General features: G+C 44.5%; 1 protein-coding gene across 7 annotated transcripts in view; it reads right to left on the bottom strand.

Annotated features, from left to right (window-relative positions):
* Positions 1-21,623, bottom strand: part of daam2 (dishevelled associated activator of morphogenesis 2) — a 310,967-nt gene that overhangs the window by 35,523 nt on the left and 253,821 nt on the right. For all 7 annotated transcript variants that reach the window (XM_073056055.1, XM_073056054.1, XM_073056049.1 and 4 more), the window contains 3 exons: positions 18,728-18,835; positions 17,671-17,731; positions 13,206-13,337 (listed from right to left, as the gene is read on the bottom strand). In XM_073056055.1, coding sequence (XP_072912156.1) covers positions 13,206-13,337; positions 17,671-17,731; positions 18,728-18,835 — 301 coding nt within the window. The remainder of the gene's footprint in view (positions 1-13,205; positions 13,338-17,670; positions 17,732-18,727; positions 18,836-21,623) is intronic.

Consider the following 21,623-nt stretch of genomic DNA (forward strand, 5'->3'; position numbering starts at 1 on the left):
TTTCTCAATTGCCTTTACTTGCTCTCCAACTCTATGAAAAATGCTTTTTGATGCTCTGATGTAGTGGGAACTTCTGTTGTCTGGTTGACCACACTCAACGAAGACCCCCACCAAGACCACCCTGGTTCGGTGGGTGGAACAAATTACTGCTGCTGTGGGTATCCTAGCAACTCTGCCCAATCACGCATCTTGATGCTGAAGCTACCTGGCAGCAAATCATCATCAGCAGAAGAGCTGTGATTGGGCAGAGACAAGGAAAATACTAAGTACCGGGGCTTAGACAATAAATCAACAGGTGCCATAGGTATTTTTTTCACTTTCCTTTCTGCCCCTTTCTAGGCCAGATCCAACAGTGCAGCATCCAATAGTACAGCACCTCCAATACCTCTAACAGTCCAGCATCTCCCAGGCAACAGGACCTACAGCAGTGCAGCCACCAGGATCATGTAGCAACATTGCAGAGCAGTGCAGCATCATCACCGGTACAGTACCCAGCAATGGATCACTTCGATAGAGCAGCGCCTCAACACCCTAGCAACACAACGCTCTTTCATAGTAAACCTTGACCTCCAATAACGTGGATGTCTGGTAGGGCGACAACACTCTGACAGGGAAGGAGCCGCTGTTGTATCCCAGCCTTGGGTACGGACATTATCTGTGCCAGTCACCAATGCCTTATTGGAGATTAATTATCCCAACTCAATCGACATTCTGGTCCTCTCTGGTACTTTGCACGGTACAGAGGGATTAAAATCTCCCTCTGTATCTTATTGCTGTGAGTTTCTGCAGAGTCTTCCCGCCTCTTCACAGACTTGACACAGGCTGCAGTATAAATCCACTGGACTGAGTTGATGAAACCAAAGGCTATCGTGATGAGGATGGATTGGAAGTGAGACAACAGGGTGGAAAAGGCATATGGTACACCTGCTTTCGTCAGTCAGGGTATGGGGTATAGCAGTGGGGATGGTACTAGTTAGGTCGCACTTGGCGCGCTGTATTTGGTTCTGGTCACTTTGCTATGGAAAAGATCCCATTAAGCTGGAAAACCTGTGGAGGAGGTTTACATGGATGTTACCATGATTTGAAGGATGGCTATATTAGAAAGAGTGCCTCATTGTTTGGGAAGCTGTGAAAAGAAATGGGCTATTATCTATCCCCCTCACTGTTCATGTTTGAAAACATAGGACTGTGCCCAGTTGGTTGCCACAAGGGAGAGGTTTATGGAGAAGGTTGGCAGGTTAGACTTTATTCATTAGAGCAAAGGAGACTGAATGTCAATCTTATTAAGATATAAAATCATGGGGGGCACAGATAGGGTGAACCCACGCAGTCTTTTTCCCCAAGGTTGGGCAGTCAAGAAGTACAGGACATAGATTTAAAGTGAAAGGGGAAAGATTTACTAGGTACCAGTGGGGAAACATTTTCACACAGAATGTATTATGTAGAAGCAACGATTACCAAAGGAAGTGGTAGAGACCAAGCATGGGCAATTGGGCCTAACTTAGATGGCCATCTTGGTCCCACTGATGAATTGGGCTGAAGGGCTAACTCCATGGTACATATGAATCCATAGCCCCACTGAGATGTTAAGAAAAATAAGGAGGAAGGCAAGGAGCAGGAGCAAGGCCTGGATGGGATGTAAGTATATAGACCATCATGGCAACTTCTAACACAGTGAGTGAAGTTCCTGCCTCACAGCTCCAGGAGATGAGGTTCCATCCTGATCTTGGATGCTTTTTGTGTGTGAAATAGCCACATTCTCCCTCTGACTCTTGTGCACTTTCTCAGTCTCCTTTCGACTTCCTCCCACATCCCAAAGACATGCGGGTTGGCAGGTTAAGCTTTCACCGTCAATTACCCCGAGTGTGTAAAATGAGTGGTAGAATCTGGGATTACTGTAGGATCATCCTTCATTGCTGGCAGGGGTACAGTGGGGCCGAAGAGACTGCTTCTATGCCGAATGACCCTGGTTCAACGGCAGGAACAGCTGGGGTGCCTGGGTGAGGAAGTCGGCTCTCCGAATGATGATGTGCTTCAGACAGTGAAGCCACTAGGTGGCAAAGAAACAAAAAAGGCAAATTCAAGGAGAAGCTGAGCAAGAGGCAACACACTGATTACACAGCAGTAGGCCATTCCAAGCCATCACTGCAGAATAATAGTCATGTGATGAGGGAATGGTTGTAAATTTCCCAAAGCCAAGATGAAGGGAATTTGGAATTTGTGCATTGATCATAACGAGGTTATTCTTTGTACTGAATTTTAAAGCCTGCTGATTTTCCCCACAGGGAACACATTCTTTTATTGAGAGACCCACTGCTTATTTGCCCTGTGCACACAACACTCACACATCCCAATCCCCACAGGTCTCTTTGGGTACTGCAGCCATAGATCATAATTTATAAGGCACATCGTAGAGTTCACAAGCTTGTGTACGGTGTGAAAGAGCCCCACTAAGAGCCTGAAAACAACTGAATAAGGCTTTTATCTGCCAACATCTGGGGTTACATTTTAAATCCATCACCTGGACACATTTAAACTCACAAGGCAAGAGCCAGAAGGTGAGTCCCAGATAACACACAGACAGCCAATGAGAAAACTGTAGGCTTTAATCTTGCATCCTTTTCTATCTTGTCAGGGTAGAGTTTTCATATTTTCCCTCTCATGTGGGCCTCCCCTGGGTATACTGGTCTCTCCAGTTTCCTGCCACATCCCATAGACAAGCAAATCAGTAGGTTAATTTTCTCCCACATTCCACGGACATGCAAATCGGTAGGTTAATTTTCTCCCACATTCCACGGACATGCAAATCGGTAGGTTAATTGGGCACTACACATGAAAGAGAGAGAGGAGAAGGAGATCAGACTGCAGGGAAATAAATGTGGGACTGGGATTGAGGAGTTTGCTCTGGGCTGCATAGATGATGGACAGAATGGCCTCCCTTCATGTCACATAGAGCTAAATAGGAAATAGGGCTTTTTTCAAAAATCGTCCAGTCTCTGTATAGGGATTGTACCTCCCTTAATCGCAGGATTCTGCAGAGAGTGGTGTGGACAGCCCAGCGCATCTGTAGTTGTGAACTTCCCATGATTCAGGACATTTACAAAGACAGCTGTGTAGGATCATTGGGGACCCAAGTCACCCCAACCACAATCTATTCCAGCTGCTACCATCTGGGAAACGGTACCGCAGCATAAAAGCCAGGTCCAACAGGCTCCATGACAGCTTCTTCCACCAGGCTATCAGAAAAGTGCCCTGAGTTTGTAAGAGAATGGTAGAATTTGGGAACAGCTGATGTGTTTGCATGGGGAACAAAATGGAATTAATGCAAATAACGCACATTGGTCAGCATGAACTTGATGGGCCGAGGGGCCTGTTTCTGTGCTCCGACCATGTATGCTGAACCAGGAGAGTGTGCAGATCTGACAGATGTCTGCTGCTAACCCACTGCTCTGGACGGGAGAACCAGACCAGGCAAGGTACGTGAAGGAAATACAGCTCTGAAAGGAAATCTACCCGGTCACAGCAACAGCATACGAACTCCACACAGACAACGGTGTAGAAGGACGCAAGGCAACTTCTACCGGTTTTCCAGCTGGCTCTTAGTTTGATGTTTGGGTCCCATGTCCAACTTGCAGTTTTACGGGGAAGTAACTGGCGATGCATTTATTTGTTGGCAGGTTATGGTATTACCTGGTATTGGCAGCATTTATTCTGTTCTGAATTGCCCTAGAATGGGAGAGGTAGTTATGAGTCACATATAGGCTAGGCTGGGTAAGGACACCTCAGTTCCTCCCTCAAAGACAATAATGAACCAAGTATGTTTTGGAACAATCCAGTAGTTTCATAGTTACTATCACTGGCTTTAGTTTTAGATTTAATTAATGAGGAATTCAAATTCCTCAGCTCCCCTGAGGAGATTTGAACTCACGTCCCTGGATCAGTCGTTCAGATATTTGGCTGTTTGATACTTAATTACGATGGGGCTACACCTCTGAAGAGTTCCAGATTATTAAGCTGCTCACGGTAGGTTTTGAACTTGCTGCTCCTGCAGCAAACAGTGCACATTCACTGTGCCTTGCTTGATCACTGCACTCTCAGGAGTGAACAATCTGCAGACAGTATCACCCGTGCAGTCAGGTCAGAGCAAGGTTTAACCACCTAGCTCTAGCCCAGAGAGTGAGTTCAGGCCTCTAGGGTGAACCTACAAATCATAAGGCTTGACTGGAAGATGAGACAAGGGTGTCATTCTCAGCCAAAGAGGGACTGTTTCTAATCATTTCTTCACTTATGGGATCGTACTGCATATAAAATGGATTAATCAGTAAAACAACAACCACTTTTGAAATGTAATCCATCAGAGAATCAGAGTTATAGAGCATGGAAATGTACTCTTTGGCTTTAAGCTGCCTTCCTGAGCAAGTCCCATTTGCCTGTATTTGGCCAATATCCCTCTAAACCTGTCCAAATGTCTTTTAAACACCGTAAACGTAGCTGCCTCTGCTGCCTTCTCTGACAGACTGAAGAAGCAGAGAAGATGGGCTAAACGGCCTCTCACTGTGCTGTGTGACTGTCTGACACATAAACACATATAGAGACACATACCATAAAAACATATATAAACTACATGAAGGCCAAGCTCCATTCCTAGGCCCTGATTCTTTCCTGCAGAATTTATGGAAAACAGAATTGTGTGGAAAGAGTGGTTGTTGGACAGGCAATGCAGGAAGTATTTGGAACACCACAATCAAAGCAAGGGGGAAGTGCTTTTTGCAGAACGGCCCGGGGCAATCGGAAGTGGCTGTCAAGGGAAGTTAGGGCCAAAGAGGAACAAAGTGTTGAAATGATAGGCAGGAATGATGCTTCCTAAGTGAAGAAAACAACATGATGAAATCATATTCATTACCAGATAAGCCCCAGGCCTTACTGCAGGATCCACTGTAACCCTATCCTAACCATATCTGTTTGTGGTTTGCTGGGAAGCATGCCAGTGTTCATCTCTTCCACAACAACAATTTTGACTGAAGAAGGAGCAAGGTCTCACGTTTTACTCTTTGACCCTCACAAGCCACCCGTTGATCTTCCCCGATTTCTACAGATGTGCCACAGGAAGAATCCTATCCGAAACAGCACGACTTGGTGTGCCAGCTGCTGTGCTGGAGGCGGCGATAAACTGCAGAGAGTCGTGGACACAGCTCAGCCTCTCCTCCATGGGCCCTCAGTGAAGCTGCCGACATAATTAACGACCCCACTCATCCTTTCTGCTCCCCTCTCCCATCGAGCAGAAGATACAAAAGCCTGAAAGCACAAACCACTGTCCTCAAGGACAGCTTCTACCCCGCAGTATAAAGACTATTGAATGGTCTCATAGAATGACAATACAGACTCATGACTGACATGGCCTTGCACCTTATTGTCCGTTTGGATTTCACGTTCTCTGTTATACTTCATTCTGCATTCTGCCTTTATATTCCCTTGTACGATCTCACTGTACTATTGCAATGAAATGATCTGTAAAGATGGCATTGCAAAGCACCGTTTTTCACTGTACTTCAGTACGTGTAACACTAATAAATCAATTTACCACTTACCAGTTTAGCAAACTTGTGTCCAGACCTCCTGATTTGTTCCACCCAGAGGTATTTTTGTGGGGCGTTCGCTGATGTGGCATCAAAAGTGAGGGAGCCAGGCTCCCACTTGTCCGGGCAGAGTGCCCATTAACAAAGCAAAGAGAAAGTTAAGCTGCAGTGTTTTATTCTCTCGTGGCATATGGGTACTGTGGGCCATTTATTGCCTCAGCCAAAAAGCTCCTGAGAAAATGGAGAGGTACCTCCTTGAACTGCTGCAGTCCTTCGAGTAAAGCTGTCCCACAGTGGGTAGGAAGTTCTAGGATTTAAACTCATTGGCAATGAAGAAATGGCAATATATTTCCAAAGCTGCGCACACACAAAATGCTGGAGGAACTCAACAGGTCAGGTCTATGGAAAAAAGGAAACAGTCGACGTTTCGGGTTGAGATCCTTCCTCAGGACTGAAAAGGAAGGGGGAAGATGCAGGATGAAAATGTGGGGGAAAGGGAAGAGGCTAGCTGGAAGGTGAGAGGTATAGGCAGGATGTTGAGAAGGTCAAGGACAAAATCTGATAGTGGAGAGGAGTGGAGCATAGGAGAATGGAAAGGAGGAGGCAACCCAGGGGGAAGTAGTAGGCAGTTGAGAAGAAGTGAAAGGTCATGGTGGGGGATAGAGGAAGGGGAATGGGGGAAATTTGTTCATCGGAAGGAGAAATCAATGTTCATACCTTCAGGTTGGAGGGTACCCAGGCAGAATATAAGGTGTTGCTCCTCCACCCTTACAGCGGTCTCATTTTGGCACAAGAGGAGGCCTTGGATTAACACATCAGAATGGGAATGGGAATTAAAATGTTTGGTCACTGGGAAGTCCTGCCTGCGGTGGATGGTGCAGAGGTGCTCGATGAAGTGATCCCCCAGTTCACAATGGATCTCACCATTGTTGGGGAGGCCGCAGCATCCACAGCATTGGACACAATGGATAACCCCAGCAGACTCGCTGGTGAAAAGTTGCCTCACCAGTTTGGGGCCCTGAATGGAGGAGGTGTATGGACAGGTGTAGCATGTAGCCTGCTTGCAGGGATATGTGTCTGGAGGGAGATTAGTGGATAGGGACAGATGAACAAGGAAATCGCAGAGGGCAGGACCCCTGTGGAAAGCAGAAGTAGGTAAAGATATGCTTAGTGATAGGATCCCTTTGGAGATGGTGAAAGTTGGGGAGGATGATGTGTTGGGTGTGGAGGCTGGTGGGCTGGTAGGTAAGGACAAGAGGGACTGTGTCACTATTACAGTGGCAGGAAGATGTGGTTAGTGTGAATGTACAGGAAATGGAAGAGATGTGGTGAGGGCAGTTATCAATATAACGTCCTGGAATGGAAAGGCTCATCCAGGGGGAGAATAACACCCACATACACCGCACTCGAAACATAGCATCCATTTTGAATCATCAAGGAGACACAAGAGACTGCAGATGTCGGAGTCCAAAGCAATAGACAATCTGCTGGAGGAGCTCAGCGGGTCAGGCAGCATCTGTGGAGGGAAATGAACCCGACTCTATATCTCTGAGTGGTTGAAGATGTACAGAGGCATATTATGCATGAATGACTTTAGCAGAGTTGGCATTCATACAGGCATTGAGGCCGCTGGATCCACTCGACTGTGTAGGCCTGATGCCTCCGTGTGCAAGCATCCACGCCACAGAAGACCACAAAGCAATTCAAATGTAGCTTTCAACAAACTGTCTTCCAGTTGCATTCTTTCAAATGCTGCATGTAAGTTCAAATTTAAAGTTTCAAGTTTAATTATCATTCGACCTTCCATGAATGGAGCCAAATAAATCATCTGGGGTCATGAAGGACGTTCCCTGAATATTTCCATGAAACACTAAATTTTGAGACACTGCATTAAGGAGCACAAACCACTAGTAGGTAGTAACATGATTCTCGAGTGTTAACTACCTTTACACACTGTAAAACAATATTATTTCTGCAAACACCATACAGGGCCAATATCACTGGAACATATCGTAAAACACTTTTGAAGAATGCATGGCAGCTTGTTAAGAAACACAATTAGAGAACAGATATCAGAGATGGAACAGCACAGCAAGGATCATACCCTTTGACCTTTCACATCTATGCTGACCATAATGCCAAACTAATCTTTACTGCCTGTGTATGATCCAGGTCCACATACAAATGCCTCTCGAATGAAAATATCGTGCCTGCATCACTTCCATACTTGGCAATGCATTCTAGGCACCCACCACTCTGTGTAAAAAACTTGCTCCTCACATCTTCCTCTCACTTTAAATCTACATTTCTACTGTGGGTGGGGGGTTGGGAGGGGAGGGGAAATGGCTGTCCACCCTTTTCAATGCCTCTCATAATTATATATTTTTATTTTATTGAGATACAGTGTGGAGTAGGCCCTTCAAGCTATGCTGCCCAGCAACACCCCCCCCCCCCACCTATAGCTGAATCACAGGACAACGTACAATGACCAATTAACCTACTAAATGGTAGGTCTTTGGACTGTGGGAGGAAACTCACTCTGTCACAGGAGAACATACAAACTCTTTACAGACAGGGGTGGGAATTGTACTTGGGTCGCCTGTACTGTAAACTGTTTGCCAACCACTACACTACCATGCCAGCCCATACAATTATACATACTTCCATCAGTCCACTCCTCAGTCTCCAATGCTTGATTTAAAAAAATCCATGTTTGTCCTGCCTATCCTGTAAATACTACTATACATAGGGCAAATATTACCAACATAATGTATATTGTCAAACACTAATGTAGAATGCATATTATCTGAATATATTAAGAAATTATATTATATAGTGAATGGCACCCCGCAAATGTTATGAAGAGGAGATAGCCCCTGAATAATATTAGTAAACAGAATTATAAAGAATTTGCTGAGTACAGAAAATCCTGCATTTGATATCCTGTTTTTAAGCACATTTCTTTTTAACACAGTATTTCATAGATATCACAGAATTAATGTCCGATGACTGACGTTCATTGAGATGAAGAGAAGGAGAAAATGGAGGGTCTGGTAATGTTATATATCATGGTACAGTAATGTGCAGTGAACAAGGGTAAAGATGGTGACTCCACACAAATGAGGACCGAGAAAGTTTTCCTTTAACAGCCGCCACAGGGGAATATTTTTGCTCAAATACTGAGCCTGACCCGCCGCCAAGCCTTTGTCCCATTCCATTAAATGTTAAAGAGACAGGAAGGCTCTTCATTCTGGGAGACACAGGCTGGAATATAATCAGGAACAAAGATATATAATTGTATTGATGGGAGATGAGAGTAGGGGGAGAGGTTAAATTAAACAGAGATTCTTTTCATCAAGGAATGGTAACCACATAACAACTGTGGATGATGGGTGACAGGCTCAGTCAGTGAAGGAAGCTGAAAGGCAACTTTTTGTCCTCCAAATTATAACTTTATTTGAACAAGAAAGGACCTTGCACATCGATGTAAGTCTCCTTAAACAAGATGAATGTGTCATCTCGCCACAACTGTTACACTTTTGGATATTTAGGAAGTAAACACATACAGAGGCGTGCACGTACACACACACACACACAAACATGTGCACAGACACCCTACACTCACACTCAGACACTCAATTCTCTTTCACAAACACAAAGACCCACCCTGATAAATGGATGGAAACACACAACCAGATACAGAGACTTACACAGACACATGCAAGCAGGCACAAACACGCGAAAACAAGCACAGAGGCACATATACAGAACGACATATGCAGCAGAGCATATACACTAGATATCACATAATTTAGTCACAGAAAAATATATTCACTCAAAGATGTGTCATACAAGCATAAAGGCACACACATGTTTGAGCGTTTTATTTATTTTCACAGATTTTGTAAACTAATTCAACCAAGGTTTAGAGCAGGAGACAAGAAGATCAATGGGACTTCCGACCGCTCATGAAGCGTCTCCTAGCAACATGTGGTGACTGAAGTGATTTTATGGTCAGCCCCGACAAATGTGGCAGTGTAAGGAGATTATCTGCAGCATACAGAGAAGGTCTCATATTCAAGGGACTGCCACAATGGACTCTTGAAAGATAAAGGAGAACAATAAAGAAGGGTTCGCGGCACATCTGCTCCAGCCAGGATTTGCATGTGAAGAGGTAACAGAAGATGTGACTTACTGCCACACAAGGCATGTTCCCTGATTTCTGATGCCCTGGCATGCCAAGAGCCAATGGACTAACAAACTGAAGCTCAGCAGAGAACAAGGAAGAAATTAATTATCCTAAGGGTAAACTTGAAGGCTATTCTAGCCAACTATGTTTGGTTACAAATCAAGGGAAGGGAGGCATTTAAGTTGTCTGGAAACAACTCTGTTGTTTCTCAAGTAAGACCTTCCTTTCATTGCCGTTTTAATGAATAGCTTTGGTTAAAGTAGGCCTGACTCCTGGGACTGAACTAAATCACTGTCCTTGTCTGGTGAAGTTCAGTAGTTAACAATCTTGCCTCTTGATCTGAAAGCTTATGTCCTGACAAGCGAGGTGGCATTGTTGGACTTGGTTTGGACATGGGCCAAGCTAAGTGAAGGAAGTGTGGGCAAAATCTAGAAAACAGGACAACATAAACTCTGCTAATCTGTTCTTTGACTATTGGGTCCTCCCAAAGGATAGCCATCTGGCTCACTGGGTGACGATTCCTGTGCTCCCTTCAAAGTTCCCAAGAATGGAGTTTCTTCATTGCCTTGACACTGGTTGGGGGTCAAAGTTCCCTCATTGCCCTGTTAATCATACTAGGCAGCAATCATATGGGTGCCCACTAAGAGCAGGATGAGTGGCTTGAATGATTGCCAACTGGTAGCATTCACATCTACTGTGATGAAGGGTTTCAACAAGCTGGTTATAGGTAGAATTAATACCTGCCTCGGCAAGGACCTGGACCACTACAATTCAACTGCAGCAGGGCTACAGCAAATGCAATCTCACTGGCTCTTCACTCGGCCTTGGAGTACCTGTACAATAGCAATACCTACATCAGGCTGCTGTTATTGATTACAGGTCAGTGTTCAAAACGTTGTCCTTTCAGTATTAATCACCAAGCTTCTAAATCTGAAGCCTCTGTACCTCCCTCTGCAACTGGATCCTCAACCTCCTCATTAGGAGACTATAGTCAGTATGAACCGGTGATAACATCCCCTTCTCACTGACAATCAACATAGGCACACTTCAAGAACGAATGCTTCGCTCACTGTTCTATTCTCTCTGCACTCATGATTGTGTGACTGAACACAACTCAAACAGCATTTACAAATTCACAGGTAACATTACTATTGTTGGTAGAATCTCAGATGGCGACACGGAGGCTGATGGGAATGAGATGGTTCAGTTGGTTGAGTGGTGTCACAACAACAACAAGGACAGTAAGACCACAAAACTGATTGTGGACTTCAGGAAGAGGAAGTTGGAGAACATACACGAGTCTCATTAAAGGATCAGTGGTGGAAAGAGTGAGCAGTTTGTGTGTGCGGGTATCAAAATCTCAAAAGATCTGTCCTAGACACAACACATTGATGGAATCATGAAGGAGGTATGCCGGTGTCTCTACTTCATTAGGAGTTTGAGGAGATTTGGTATGTCACCAAAGACTCATGTGAATTTCCCTAGACATACGGTGGACAGCTTTCTGACTAGCTGCATTGCCACCTGGTGTGGAAGCTTCAATACACAGACCGCAGGGGGTCGGAGACTTTGCCAGAGAGGCTCAACCCGCCCCACTATCGATGAAACCTTTAACAGGCGGTGTCTCAAGAAGGCAGCATCGATTGTTAAGGATACTCACCACCTAGGTCATGTCCTCTTCTTGTTATTACCATTGAGGAAGAGGAAAAGGAGTCTGAATTTCCACACTCAACAACTCAGGAACATCTTCCTTTCCATCTTCAGATTTCTGAATGGTCCATGAACCCACAAATGCTACCTCATTATTCTGTTACTTTTACACTATTTAGTCATTTTTTAATTTAAGATTAATCTTATGTCTTTGCACTGTCCTGCTGCCGACATTTCACATCATACAGTGATAATAAACTTGATTCTGATTCTGTCAGAGGGCAAAGTTCCTCACTGCCCTGATACTGGTGGCCAGAGTTCCTTCATTCCCTTTAAATTTACTAGGTTCAACAAAAAATGTACGATGACATCTAACAGCAAAGTATTAAAAGTGTGAGGGCATTACATCCAATAGTCTACAAAGCTGGAGTTTTAATACAGTATTTGCTGCATTATTGCAAGTTAATTCATGCTGATCTTCCTCAGCTTCAATCAGTTGTGCATGGGGGTTGGTGGGGATAGCGATCATAAAGAATTAGGTTGGGCAACTCCCATGATGCACCAACTGTTCCATGTTAACATGATAGCTATTGGTACAACTTGGCCCAGAGAAAAAACAAAATCCCCACATACATAATGTCCACAGTTTTCTTAATGCAAGTGGCTTCTAATGGAACCAGCCCGTGCTATGAAAGGAAGACCTTCTCATCGACAAACTATATTGTGGAAAGTAAAGGTTTCAAATAAAATTAAACAACCACAATCGTGGCAAGTTTTTATTTTTAGATTAAAACAGCCTGGCTTAGCAGACCATGAAAATCTGCAAAGCACAGTGGGTGGCAAACCAACAAATTGCACTCGCTTTCTGCACTTTTATCTAAACATGTGGTAGCATTTTATTTACTTTCTTCGGGACTCATATGGTTCTGTGTTTAGTCATTGCTGGCTGCTTTTCGCTTTGGCTCAGAGGCTCTCCCCTTCTCTTTCCAGGTCTAATATGAAGCCTTAGACAACAAAGTTCCTGCTAACACTGAACAGCACTTGTCAGGGCTGCCTTTACTGTGGCCTGCCTCCCAGGTAAGGAGCTTCTAAGCCAGTAGGTAGTCCACAGGCTACTACAATACTGGGCTTTCAAAACGTGCTCCTGGACTGGTGTTGGGGATAAATGGCCGTCACTAGCTCAGTTTTCAGATTCTCGCAGAGTGAGCTCAGTAAGGGCAGGCATATGGATTCTCTGGCAATCCTAACCAATGGAAAAAGGGGCTCAAGATTACACCTCTCTTAGGATCCAAATAAAGAGATTTGTCTTAAGACTCCAAAAAATCCTACCATCAGATCCACTGCTAATTGAATGACAGGATTCTGTGTAAGAGGGAGTCTCAGTGACAGGTCCTCTGTTAACTGAGTGATCTGATTATCAGACCGTTGTTTAACAGGGAGCCTCAGCACCAGAATCCCTGGTAACTGCGAACAGCTGGGGGACTCACCAATAGGTATCCTATTACCTGAATGTTCTCATTGACGGACTCTTGTTTAGCAGAGAGTCTCACCATCACTTAAAACAGTCTCACTGTCAGTACGTAAACTTCTAGAACAATCTCACTATATGTCCGCAGTCCCATCAGCAGCAAACACTTTAAAATGGAACCTTCTACCAACGTTGTCCAGTCTGTGGCCTGACACTGGCGATGAAAGGAAGTGGAATCGAGATGGCTAACTCTTCACTCACCACGTGGCAAGTCAGCAGAGAGAATGAGCAGATGAGTTACACCCCCCAATTGTTTGCCTACCTTGTCTTTCGCCTCAGCCAAAAGATCCTCCATCTCGGAAAAGCTGAAGCTGGCAACAGTAATGAAGTCGCTCATGACTGGAATAAACTTGTCCTCAGGGCTCCGTATGCGACTTTTCTGGTAGTCCAGCTCCTAGAGGAATGAAGGGAAAGAGAGGGTCATGAGGAGTATTTCTATTCTGCAGCACAAAGCGGAACAGTGACGCAGCAAGTAACTCTACCAGATAGCTCCAGAGAACCAGCTTCAGTCCTGACCTGGGGCGCTGTCTGTGTGGAGTTTGCATGCTCTCCCTGTGACCACCTGGGGACTCCCACTCCTAAAGATGTGCTGGTAAGTTAACTATGTGCGGGAGATTACCCTTTAGCATTAGCCAGTGGAAAAAAGAATCAAAAGGAAAAGTGATGGAGATACGAGAGAAAAAAAGCTGGGTTAGGGGCAAAGGGAAGGCTGTGGGACTGACAGGATTACTCAGCTGGAATTGTCATGAATCAAATGGGCTGAATGGCTGCTTTCTTAAGCAAGTAAGGAAGCTTCACCTTTTGTATCTCTCCCACTCTATTAAAGGGAACTTCTCTTTGTCCAATCATTAAATAGGAGGCTGACAATCCTTCACTAAAAGGAATGTCTTACCATCTGGACTCTGATGCGAAGAATTACCCCATTAAAGGTGACATGTCACTGCCTGAAACCTCTCCCGGGAAGCAGATAATTCTGCCTCCCCAGTTAAGTGAAGGCTCACTGTCAGACCAATGGTCAAGTAAAGAGTTTGCCCGCCAGGATGCTCCTGAAGGGATTGCATGTCCCAGTGGGTATTCCCACTCATTTTTCAATTGGAATTAGGATGAACTCTGAGACCCTGGCATCCCGTGCCAAAGCAAAGCCACTGCTTATCAGGTCAGGGGATCAGTGCAACACGTCTGCATACACCCACTCCATTAGGTTCCAGCCACATCCTGTGTGCATCTTCCTATCTACTGTGAGCTGAAAGCTCTTTAACATAATTACACTTCATTACATGGGTTCAACAGTTATTGCTGCACGTGCTGCTCCAGACCCAGCTAAGCTTCAGGCTCTAATCTGAGTAGGAATGAAAGATACTTTGATCAAGCAAGCGCAGTAGGGAAATGTTCATAGCCACATCTAGTCAGAGAGATACAGCACGAAATCAGGCTGTTCAGCCATCTGTGTCCGCACAGAACATCAGCCACCTTCTTATACTCTGCATAATCCATTTCCTTTTTTTCCTCCCAGCATTCTGTTTGATTTTCGACTGTTTTTGATTGAGCGGCAATTTATAGCACCCAATTAACTGCACGTGGAAGGAAACTGGAGCACCCAATTGAAGCCCACAAGGTTACAGGGAGAACTGTGAAGAATAATGGGCTGCCTTAATGACTATTGCCCAGTAGCACTCACATCAACAGTGATGAAATGCTTTGAGAGGTTGGTTATGACTAGACTGAACTCTTGCCTCAGCAAGGACCTGGACCCATTGCAATTTGCCTATTGCCACAATAGGTCAATGGCAGACACAATCTCCATGGCTCTTCACACGGCTTTAGACCACCTGGACAACACAAACACCTATGTCAGGAAGCTGTTCATTGACAATAGCTCATCATTTAATATCATCATTCCCACAATCCTGAGAAGTTGCAGAACCTGGGCTTCTGTACCTCCCTCTGCAATTGGATCCTCAACTTCCTAACCGGAAGACCACAATCCGTGTGGATTGGTGATACCATATCCTCCTCACTGACGATCAACACTGGTACACCTCAGGGGTGTGTGCTTAGCCCACTGCTCTACTCTCTGTATACACATGACTGTGTGGCTAGGCATAGCTCAAATACCACCTATAAATTTGCTGACGACACAACCATTGTTAGTAGAATTTCAGGTGGTGACAAGAAGGCATACAGGAGTGAGATATGCCAACTAGTGGAGTGATGGCACAGCAACAACCTGGCACTCAGCATCAGTAAGACAAAAGAGCTGATTGTGGACTTCAGGAAGGATAAGACAAAGGAATACATACCAATCCTCACAGAGGGATCAGACATGGAGAGAGTGAGCAGTTTTAAGTTCCTGGGTGTCAAGATCTCTGAGGATCTAACCTGGTCCCAACATATCGATGTAGTTATAAAAAAGGCAAGACAGCAGCTATACTTCATTAGGAGTTTGAAGAGATTTGGCATGTCAACAAATACACTCAAAAACTTCTATAGTTGTACCATGGAGAGCATTCCGACAGGCTGCAGCACTGTCTGGTATGAAGGGGCTACTGCACAGGACTAAAAGAAGCTGCAGAAGGTTGTAAATCTAGTCAGCTCCATCTTGGGCACGAGCCTACAAAGTACCCAGGACATCTTCAGGACACGGTGTCTCAGAATGGCAGCGTCCATTATTAAGGACCTCCAGTACCCAGGGCATGCCCTTTTCTCACTGTTACCATCAGGTAGGAGGTACCGAAGCCTGAAGGGACACACTCAGCGATTCAGGAACAGCTTCTTCCCTTCTGCCATCTGATTCCTCCTAGACATTGAATATTTGGACACTACCTTACTTTTTAAAAAATATACAGTATTTCTGTTTTTGCATGTTTTTTTAATCTATTCAATATACGTATACTGTAATTGATTTACTTGTTTATTATTATTTTTAATGTTACTTATTATTATTAATTATTTTTATTTTATTTATTTTTCACCTCTCTGCTAGATTATGTATCGCATTAAACTGCTGCTGTTAAGTTAACAAATTTCACATCACATGCCGGTGATAATAAACCAGATTCTGATTCTGAATCTAGGACTCTCTGACGTTACCTATCTGTGCTGTGTATCCTGAGATATGTACACCCAGATCCTGTTGCAATGCAGTGAGATGGGACGAAAATATTTTTTTCTCATGTTTCAAACTCATTTCCACAGCAGCCCCACCCGATGACCACAGTCTAAATCAAGCCATTGAGCTCATCAGTAATTGGAGAGGGTCACACTGGTATTGGCCTTCCTGTTGCTCACCACTCTGATAAATCTACTACACCAACACAGATAGGACATCAGGCATGTAAACAAGACACATTCCTCTGTGCTGATTGCAGCAGCCTCTAGAAGCAGAAAGAGATGCCTAGAGCTCCCTGGTATTACACATAAACTAAACAATTCAAACTGAATTACAACAAATTCGAGTAGCTCTCTTATAGGCTTCCTCCCTTATACATACTATAGAAAATGCAATGATGTTTTTTTAAAATTATGTTAATTTCCTGGTCCTATTTTTTCTAAGCGAAAATTCTTATACCTTCCTGTCACAACGTTAACTCAAAACTGGGATTCCTGCCAGGGTTCTTTAAACTCAAGTCAAATGCCACATCGTCAAGACACAAAATACAAGAAGACTTCCTGACTAACAGTAAGTAAGGGTGGACAACATACAGGTTCTAAACACCAGTAGTCCACAAGGTAGCATCTGACTGGCAACTGAAAGTCGATCTTGCTAAGCAATTCCCTGACTTCACTGCATCATCATCCCTGAGGCCTGACATGGTCATTCTATCAGAAACCTCGAAGCAGGTGGTCATGTTAGAACTGACAGTTCCTTAGGAAGACTGGATCGAGGACACGTTTGAATGTAAGAAAGCCAAATCCCAGGAGCTGGTAGAGCAATGCCAGAGACGGGGGTGGAGGGCGTGGTGTGAGCCTGTAGAGATAAGGTGTACAGGTTTTGCTGTCTACTCGCTGTGCAGAATCTATTCTCTCATGGGCATTACAGGAGCTGCAAAGAAAAAGAGCCATCGGGACCATCACAGAGGCTGCAGAGAGAGTCTCCAAATGGCTGTGGATCGAGCTGTGACTCATGGACCAATGCTTCTGGGATACAAGCCAGAGGTTTATAGATTCCTGGAGCCATAGGAACTTTTCCCTTCAGTTGTGCATTCAGAGTGTTGCCACATGAATGGCCAAGCCCAATTGCCTTTGGTATGGATCATGCCCAGCTCATAGGCCTGAGATAGGAACACAAGTTCGAATCCTCCTGCAGCAACTAGAGAACTGCAATTAAACCGAATAAATCTGGATTGAAAAGCTGGTATCCATAGTGGCAGCAACTGAATTGTTGTAAAAACCCATCCAAGTCATCAATATTCTTTGGGGAGAAAACAAGCCATTGCTAATATGAATCAGACCCACCAACTTGATTCTCTTTAATTCTGGGACAAAATTACTGTAAATTCAGACAATAAACGTGGCACTGACAGTCAGGTCCACATCCCAAAGCCAAATAAAACCAAACATCGACTACAGACACCGGAAGGATGGAATAATAACAGAAAATGATGGAAAAACTCATGCTGCATCTGTGGAAAGAGTAGCAAAGATCAAGTCTAAGTTCATTCATCGGAACTGACATTTGTTATATACAGTATGCTTATTCTATGCAACTCTAGGCAGGTGATACTTACAGACTCCAAAGCCTTCAATCCATTCTTTAGATTGTTTATCTCTTTGTCCAGTTCTGACAGACTGTGTGAAATAAATGTAATTAATTAAACTCGGAAAGACAGTCAAACTGTGCTTACAGTCCCAAATGCCGCACCCATCCCCAAGAGTCCTCAGCACAATCTAATACATGTTCTGTATGAATGAAGGTCGGAGGTTAAAAAAAGTGAAATCTTTTACTTATTCTCAAATTATCACAAGGTTTCATATGCACCCCGCCCCCCCCAACTAAGTACTATTAAGGTTGGGCCTGGACTAACCCTAAGTACTAAGGGATTAAGGTTGGCCTGGACAGCTGGTCACCTCTGAAAAAACTGCCATGACTTTGGCATCTGTTCGAGAGACCAGACGAGGTCACTGCTTCAGTATGTGATTTCAGTGACAGATTAGTCTCTGAGCTGTGTTTTCAATACATAACCATCTGATAAGCGTGTCTCTGCATGGCATTTGCAAGATTATGGTGTGAATGTGAGGTGTGTGTGCATGTATGCGTGTGTAAATTTGTGTATGTCTCACAGGTCCCTGCTGTGTGTACATGTGGATGTTTCTGTGCATGCAAGTATGCATACGTATCTTTATGCAGTGTCTGCACTTCAACCCACCCATGCTGATCACCATCCACCCATCCACACTCTTTCCAATCAAATCCTCCCAGATTCAGCCTCTCACCTACACACTGGGGACAAATTAGGGTGCAAAGATTAGCCTGCCAGCCCCCCACATCTTCGGAACGTGGGAGGAAACCACAGCACCCAGAGGAAATTCATGCAGTCACAGGGAAAACACACAAAGCCCACATCGACATGAACAGAAGTCAGCATCGAACCCAGGTGTCTGCACCCGGGAAGCAGCAGCTCTGCTCGCTTGCCAAAATGTGTGCACGTCAGGTAAAAAACTATGCGAATACACCCGTGTGCATATGTGCATGGACATCTTTGTACATGTGACAACGAGCAAAAAATACAGAGAATAAGGCCACACGAGCTGGCTATGTGATAGCAGTTTTGTCAGGCCACTTACTTGACTTTGGCTGCCTCTGGTACATGGAGTAAATCTAAATGGATGCTGAGGATCTCTGGGTAGCTCTTTTCAAATATCATGATCAGATAATGTAACAGTGTGATGCTCCTGGAATTGAGAGAACACGTTAGTTCTGGAGAATGCAGTAGCTTCGTCCCACACACACATTCCAGGAAATGATCACCTCCTGCACCTACGCCTATACCTTACAGGATACACGCTTCACACTTAAAATTATTAAGCACCAACCATCGACAGAAACTACCCATGTGTGCAGGACCCGAGAAGAAGATTGAAATGCAACCAAAGGCCAAAATGATTGATCAGAGAGACATGTACTCAGGAGGCTTTGAATGGAAATAGCATGCAGAGATTCAGGAATAAAAGATTTGTTTTTAACTGGAGCGACACTCAAAAGGACTGGAGGAACTCAGTGGATCAGGCAGCATCTGCGGAAGGCAATGGACAGCCGATGCTTCAGGACCCAGATGGTCCTTTTCTCTCCATAGTTGCTGCCTGACCTGCGGAGTTCCCTCCGTGTTTTTTTTGCGTGATGCTCTAGACTTCCAGCATCGCCAGTCTTTTGCGTCTCTACCTTTGATTTCACTCATTTTCCCCAAAGCAAATGTCCCCTCAGCACAAGTGCTGGATATAGGAGCTATTGGTTGAAGTTATTGGCTCTAAGCTGATCTTCACCACTGCAGACTGCGGGGTGACTTTACTGAGGTGCTTAACATTGTTAGTAATTTGAACCCTGTCTTTGGCTCTGATGAAAATGGGAAGAGGGAACAGGACAAGGCTCCGAAGAGGAAGGCAAGCGAACAGAATAAGCAAACAAATGTCCTGGAATTGAGAGGACAGAAGCATTCCATATTAGTTCTGGAGAAGTCAGTAGCCTCCTCCCACACACACATTCAAGAAAATGATTACCTCCTCCACTTACAGAACAGTATTAGTCAACTGAAAGTGAGAGGTGCAGAAATGTGTGGACAGAAACAAGACATTTGGCCCAGCCTATACTCTCTTCCCAATACCCCTTCTTCAGTATACCCAGTTTCTCTTTAAAGACCATCTGATATCTACCGTAGCAACTCCTCTCCTTGTTGCAAGAACTTCCACATTCTGGTCTCCTTGTATGCCAAGATGGACTCTTGACCTAACAATCTGCCTTGTTATGGCCTTGCATCTTAAAGCCTGCCTGCAATGTGCTTTCGCTGTAACTGTAACACTATATTTTGTGTTGTTTTATTGCTTTTCCTTTGTACTACCTCAATGCGCTGATGTGACGAACCACCTGGACAAAAGCAATACCTATGTCAGGCTGCTGTTTATTGATTACAGCTCAGGTTCGATACCGTCTTCCCCTCAATACTAATCAACAAGCTTCAAGATTGGGTTTCTGTATCTCCCTCTACAACTGGATTCTTGACTTCCTCATTGGAAGACCACAGTCAGTGTGGATTGGAAATAACATCTTCTCGCTGATAACCAATACTGGCACACCTCAAGGCTGCGTGCTTAGCCTGCTGTTCCACTCTCTCTACTCCCACAGCTCAAACGTTATTGATAAATTTACTGATGATGCAGATATTGTTGGCAGAATTTCAGATGGTGACAAGGAGATGTACAGGAGTGAGATAGATCAGCTGGTTGAGTGGTGTCACAACAACAAATTTGCACTCAATGTCAGTAAGGCCAAGGAACTGATTGTGGACTTCAGGAAGGGGAAGTCAAGGAAACACACACCAGTCCTCATCGAGGGATCAGGACTGGAGAGAGTGAACAGTTTCAAGTTCCTGGGTGTCATCATCTTTGAAGATCTATCCTGGGCCCAAGATGCTGATGCAGTTATGAAGGCGGCACATAAGTGGCTATATTTCATTAGGGGCTTGAGGAGATTTGGTGTGTCACCAAAGATATCAGCAGGTACAGTGGAAAGTATTCTGACTCATTGCTTTACTGTCTGATATGAAGATGCCACTGTGCAGGATTGGAATTTAACTGCAGAGGGTTGCAAACTCTCTGGGCACTAGCCACCTCAGCAATGAGGTCATCTTCAAAAGGCCATGCCTCAAAAAGGCAGCATCCATCATTAAAGACCCCCAGAACCCAGGGCAAGCTCTCTATTTATTACAATCATCCAGACTGAGGTAGAAAAGCCTGAAGACACACACTCAATGTTTTAGGAACAAACAGCTTCTTCCCCTCTTCCATCAGATTTCTGAACGGACAATGAAACAACACATTTTTTGAATTTTTTGAGTATGTGATTAAACACATTAGTGAAGGTAGAGCAGTAGATGTAGTGTATATGGATTTCAGCAAGGCACTTGATAAGGTACCCCATGCAAGGCTTATTGAGCAAGTAAGGAAGCATGGGATCCAAGGGGACCTTGCTTTGTGGATCCAGAATTGGTTTGCTCACAAAAGGCAAAGAGTGGTTGTAGACGGGTCATATTCTGCATGGAGGTTGATGACCAGTGGTGTACCTCAGGGATCTCTTTGTGATTTTTATAAATGACCTGGATGAGGAAGTGGAGGGATTGGTTAGTAAATTTGCTGATGACACAAAGGTTGGGGGTGTTGTGGATAGTGTGAAGGGCTGTCAGAGGTTACAGCAGGACATTAATAGGATGCAAAACTGGGCTGAGAAGTGGCAGATGGAGTTCAACCCAGATAAGAGCGAGGTGGTTCATTTTGGTAGGTCAAATATGATGGCAGAATATAGTATTAATGGTAAGATTCTTGGCAGAGTAGAGGATCAGAGGGATCTTGGGGTCCAAGTCCATAGGACACTCAAAGCAGCTGCGCAGGTTTACTCTGTGGTTAAGAAGGCATACAGTGCATTGGCCTTCATCAACCCTGGGATTGAATTTAAGAGCCGAGAGGTAATATT

The sequence above is a fragment of the Hemitrygon akajei genome, chromosome 9 (genome assembly GCF_048418815.1).
Source record: "Hemitrygon akajei chromosome 9, sHemAka1.3, whole genome shotgun sequence".
NCBI classification, from domain to species: Eukaryota; Metazoa; Chordata; class Chondrichthyes; order Myliobatiformes; family Dasyatidae; genus Hemitrygon; species Hemitrygon akajei.